Consider the following 6,199-nt stretch of genomic DNA (forward strand, 5'->3'; position numbering starts at 1 on the left):
AAATGCAAGCAATGGATAAAAAGTGCAAAAAATGCTTCTAAAGGGATTTGCTAAACTTTCAATGACATGTCACGAAGTCAAATAGCTTTGCAATAATATTTTAGTTTACCACAGTTTTTATTAGTTTAAAATGTCGGATAAGTTATTCTAGACTTCAGTGCAAGCAAAAGACAAAACAATTGAAAATTAGAAAACCTAAGTTTGATAATAGTTTCCTAAGCAAGTATGTATTTATACACGTACGCATGGAGATATTTCGTTCTATATAACAAAGTTGTGGATTATTATAACTTTATCAGAACGAGTGAATGTACTGTAGGGATGCCAAAATGACACAAATGAACGCCAAAACTTGTGAACTTAACTTTGGGTCGTGTACCGTCTTTCTAGATCAGATCAGTTGCAAAACCGCCTAAATCGTCGTTGTGGCGAAAATGAGATTTGGTAACCCTGACCTCCAATCGTGTAGAGATTTATGCGTCAAAATCGTAGCATCGATATTAAAATAACAGATTTGTAAAATAATAGCTAGAGAAAATATCGCCTAGCAAGGCAATGCCTCCCTGGCAAATTAAATTAAAAGTTAATAAGCACCAAAAATTAATTTTCTAGCTGATACCTAATTATTTCATTATTTTCGGTTTCTTTATACCCATTATTCTATTCTATATCCGGAATGAATAAAAAACAAAACAGAACCAAAATCTTGGTGTCAATGACTTCTGTGAGTTCAAACTCGTTTGCGAAACCCTACACCTTTTATACATATGGTTATGTGCTGATGTATGTATGTATTTATTTAGTATGTGTATACATATGTACATATATAATAGGGCGGGTCGAAAATCTAATTTTACTCAAATCCCTTGGCAATAGTGAAAATATAATGTATCATGAAGTCAACAAGAAGCCTGCAAAATATTAGTATTTTATTTTAATGTTAAGAGCCCGCGCATCGACCGCCAAGTCTCCCACAGCACACTAGTCGAATAAAACCCATTCTTGTTAAAAATTCTGGGTTCAGCAAAAAGGTTTGGTGCATATTATTAAATAATGAATCCGTTAATGCAAAAGATAAAGTCAAATATAATTTTTCGCAGCCCTTTAGCTTATGGTTTATCTCAAAGTTATCTTTTTTCAATACATTTTTAATTGTTCTCTTGATAATTGCACTGGCCTATAGTCAAAAGATGTAAAGAACAGCATTAATATTTCTGGCGTTCATTTAGGTCGCTGGTTCCAAATATTCTAATTTTTTTTCAATATTAGCTATAGTTTGCGAATTTTTGCAAATTTGGGAACAATTTCGGAAAAAAAAAAGGAACAATTTTGGTTTATGCAAGTGAGTATGGAAACACTGAATAGGCACAACTTCTAGAAACACTAATTAGTTTACTTATGTTTATGCATACAATATAAAAATTGCAAATAAAGGAAAATTACAAAACAAATGTTCAACACGTTTTTTTAATTTAAAACAATTTGTTTATAATCTGAACTATTTTTATAATATTATTATTATAAATCAGTAACAGTAAGTCTCTCCTTCAATTTGGTACTTACTACGTGCCGATCGAGTAACATTTACCAAAGTTATATCGAAAAACTTAAGTGGATCTCCAGTTTTTTTCTAAAAAAAATTATCTTCAATTGTATAAAAAACGTTTAGATAAAAGAGCCGGATTACAGAAAAGTGTTCCAGGGAGCGCCTTTTTTTCGTTCAAGCTGAATGCAAAGCACTATCGTCTAATTGGGGAGTCTTCAAAAGGATTTCCCAGGATATGTTAAAGACTTTTTTCACATAATGCAATTAACTAAAATACTTATGCACTATATCTAAACAATTATTTCACGTCTCCTACTTTCATATAACGGCAAATTTAGAAACCGCGAAAAATGTGCGTCTTCGTTGACTAATAAAACTATTCCGCACCAATTTTCAAGACTGCATAAATGGACTTAAAATGGGCGTTTCTCACCCTAACTGTATTATGTTAATGTATGCAACCACTATTAACTTATCAAACGATTCCTATTCTTTGACGATACATATTTGATTTCATTCATCAGGATCTTGAGTACTGACCAAATCAGCGTGACCAAGTCCATGGTTCTTTTAATACTATATAAACATCCGAAAACATTAAAACGTTTGAAATAAATCCCGTCTCACTTTTTTGTATTTTTCACTTGGTTGCTGAAGTAATGAAGAATTGAAAATCTATAAGGGAAAATTATAGTTTTTGTAAGTTTTATCTTAATATCTTAAAAATTTAGGACTTATTGAAAAATGATAAATGAACGTGAGGTACTAAATTTAATAACCCTTACTTTGATATATCGTCCTATTTATAAAAATTAACGCATTCCATAGATATTACCAGCCAAAGTTTCATTTTCAAAATTCGTATACTTTGATGCAATTGCGCGGGCTAAAGATAAGTATTAAATTAATTTTTCGTGGCCAATAACAATTAACTAAGACCTAATACATCATAATATTACTATTACAATGCGGTCAAACGACTTTTATTTTCCCCCATACAAAATCGACCCAGCCTAATATATAATTTTCTTTGCAAAGTAATCATGTCGAGAAAATCGTTAAAAGATAAAATTTTATGAATGAACGACTTTCTGACGGTGCATTAAAGATATCAAAAGAATGTTCTGCAGCGATAAATAAATGCCACTTGCCGGCTGGCGTTAACCAAGGCAGCTAGTGCTGCAAAAATGCCAAACAAAATCACGTACCCACCAACAATATCGTCGCCAAGCACCGCAACGATAAAGCTCCAAAGCGCGACAACGTTCCCAGCGACTACTGAAATGCGAAATGGCACATTTGTGCGCAGCAGACAAGAAAATATGGAATCAACACAATTATCGCTGCAACACCTGACCCGAAAAATAAGCTGCATTTAGCGGTAGAGTTCACTGCACACATCTAAGTACATATATATGTATGTATGTACATAAATGTAAACGGCAGCGTGATTGCATGCCAGCCAACGAGCATACAGAGTGAAAAGAGCAGGGCTTTAGCAGAAGTTTTCTAAATTAATGACCGCTAACTGTGTGCCCGCGTTTTCTTTAAAGATGTGAGAATGAAACAAAATTCACGCACAACCTCTAGAATCTGGCGAGCGATGCAAGTTAGTAGTGGAGAAGATACCCTTCTAGATATCGTGCACTGCCAGTGGAGGCAAAGCAACGTTGTCACAATCACAGCACGTGGAAATTTGATATGAAAAGTTCAAGCGCAAGTTTTGAGACGTGCGATATAGTTTGCTACCTTATTGTGGATGCTGGCGAGTGCATATAAAACCATTATGGTTACTGTATCTGACGATTAGTCAAGACAAAGCCAAGAGCCAGTGCGCTGTAAAAGTGCAACTTCAAGCCATAGGAGCTTTACTACAGCAAACTGCTGAATTTAGATTTGTCTCAACGCTCGGCACATCTTTTCGCCATCGCTTCAGCGCTGCAACACTGTACCCGAAGGAGAAATGTTGGTATCACACGGCATACTGCACGTGTTCAGAGACCTACGCATCGCCGGCATTGCAATTCATTTTTGGCTACTCTTGACCCAACTAGAGAGCGTGTCCGCAGTCAGTGACAGTGCGAGCAACGACAATGCCGTCAGCATAGTCACACCAACCAGTGCTCACCTCGACTTCGGCATACGTCAGCAACTGCTGGTGGCGCCACCACCGCCGCCGCCGCCACGGCCATTGATGGACAAAACATTGACGACACACTGTGGTAGTGAGGACAACACTAACTGGCGGCCGGTATGCGCCACAGCAAACAATGTCGACTATGTGCTATTCGGTAGCGAATGTTTGCTATGGCAAACCAACCGTGAGCGCCAAGAGTTGGGCACAAGGGAAGTAAGGCCCGGTGAGTATTACCCACCCACTCAGCAGCGGGTGGTGAGCTTTATGTGCCACTGTGTCACGGGATAAATGTTCTATATAGTTTCCGAAATTGTTTGCATTGTTATTTTTAATTTTTGTTTTTTTTTTTCTTTTGCTCTTTGTACGAAAAGTTTTTAGGAAAATTGCTATGGGATTTTGTCGACCAAATTGTAGTGTTGTAATTTGCGTACACAACGAGCAAATGATTTGTGCGCGGAATTCACAGAATGGCGAAATATGCAGCTTCAGCGGAGGAGATTGTGACGTGGCACGGGATATATGCCTAAATGGCAATGGTATGTATGTATTCATACTCAAATTTGACTTAAAAATCTGAAATAGGCAAATTGAATTGTGAAAGCTCCAATAAGCGGACAGTAATATTTTTTTCGATACTCGGAAAGTCTTTTTCCTCAACGTTATGTTATTTACATTATTTCTGTTCTCTCAATGCCAATTGAAATATATGGGATGTAAACACCGATCAATGTTTAAGGATTGCTGGCCAGCTTAAGGAGATTAATAGGTTAGGATTTTAAATCTAAATTCGAATCAGCTGCATTTCATAGTAGTAGGTTGAATAAGGAAGTTAATTAGCAACAAGAGCTTACGGTGGCGTGCATAACTCAGTTTTCAGCGCTTCTGACTTTGCACATGGATGAAGCAGGTTCGATTCTTGCTGAAACCTAGAAAAAGAAGTCTGATAAGGAGATGTGGTAATCTCCGAAATAGCAGCTATTACTTCTACCACTTAGACTTTATTGCTTTTTCCGTTTTTCCTAAAAAACAAAATCGTGGTACAAAGCTCAATAACACTATTGAAAATAAATCGGTTAATATAAATTCTTCTCATTTGGCACTACAACCGTTTGTCGAGACCAAAACATTTCTGCACTTTCCAGGAAAGATCTGTGCGAATTTGCGCCAGTTGCTAATCCCGAATGCAGAAAGGTCCCTCTGCACTAGGTACTTCTATTTTGTTCGTGGGCGCCCTTACTTTCGTTGTCCACCCATGGGTGCGGAGTCGATGGATTTTTTCACCGGAGCGCTGTCATAAATGCGTATAACATGTCCAAGCCAGCGCACGGGCTGTATTTTTTTTATGCGCTTAACTATGACTATGTCGTTAAAAAACTCATAAATCTCGTCATTCCATCTTCTCCAATACCCATCGTCCACGCGCATAGGGCCGAAGATCATGCTTAGAATAGTTCTGGAATAGATTGACGATTCAGCCTTTCACACAGTATCATCGAGAGGACCTTGTACCTTGTCCCTCCTTGTGGATTAGAAAAAGTACACTAGGAGTCCAGTCTTCGGGCATGTAATCTTCAGACCGAATTCTGCTTAAAAGCTAGTCATGCGCCCTACTAATTCTTCGCCACCGGCTCAGCCGGAATACAGTCGCCTCCGGTAGCATTATTGCCCTTAAGCCGCCTTATTTCTGTTCTCACCTCACAGAATCATGAAATTGATTATGTTTAAAGGCTTTCCCCTAAATATTTCGGAAAAACATTAAAATTTACGTGAGCTGGGCCGATTTTAAAATACCTCCAAAAACCGAGTTTGTATACATACGTAATCTACATGAATGGGCTGCATGAATTCATTCAATGGGCTTATGAATTATTCATATACAAACCGAATGAATGATTTTGGCTTACATTTTTTTTAAATTAAAGTGAATACCTTTTCTTGTATATGTGTCGACATTACAATATTTAAACAAAGCGAACATAAATTGAATTGAAATAAATGAAAATTTTTTTTATGAATATCCAAAAATATTTTTTCTATGTACATATGTATGTATGTATGTATGTATGTAGAAACCCACCATGCGAAACATGGCAATTTTCATCGCCGAAATTCTCTAAATGAAACCAACGGGGCCTAACAGTATACAAAATGGAAAAGTACCATAAGCAAGTTGTCATGAGCGAAATCTGGCAGAATGGGAGGCAAGTAACTAGATGTGTTGATGTGTGATGCGTGTTTTTAGGCACGCCTTCTATTCTTTTTGAGATTTTTGGCCATTAAAATTAGCGAATAGTAGTACTTAGTAGAGTATTCGCCGCAATGAGAAGAGAGACCCGAAATACGTGAGTGCGAAGAGCTTGAATGGCAGCAGCACTGAAAGTAGTGGAAAAGACGAACCCGAGACCCCAGTCGATGACGATGGAGTCGATGTCCCACCGCCTGACTATGACGAGGTACAAATAATGAATACTCGACTGAAAAACAACCAAGTTGTTGGAGCTGACGGCCTGCCAGTC

At 37.4% G+C, this 6,199-nt stretch overlaps 1 protein-coding gene across 1 annotated transcript; it reads left to right on the forward strand.

The window, feature by feature from the left end:
- Positions 1-3,509: 3,509 nt before the first annotated feature.
- LOC108381966 (uncharacterized) lies at positions 3,510-4,219 on the forward strand (the record flags this gene model as incomplete). The annotated part of the gene is made up of 2 exons (XM_017638361.1): positions 3,510-3,906; positions 4,055-4,219. Coding segments are annotated over exons 1-2 (562 nt in total), but the record flags the coding sequence as incomplete, so codon positions are not given.
- Between the last annotated feature and the right edge of the window lie 1,980 nt (positions 4,220-6,199).

Source organism: Rhagoletis zephyria, unplaced genomic scaffold, assembly GCF_001687245.7.
Source record: "Rhagoletis zephyria isolate East Lansing unplaced genomic scaffold, Rhagoletis_zephyria_1.1 Rzeph_scaffold_24582, whole genome shotgun sequence".
Taxonomy (NCBI): Eukaryota; Metazoa; Arthropoda; class Insecta; order Diptera; family Tephritidae; genus Rhagoletis; species Rhagoletis zephyria.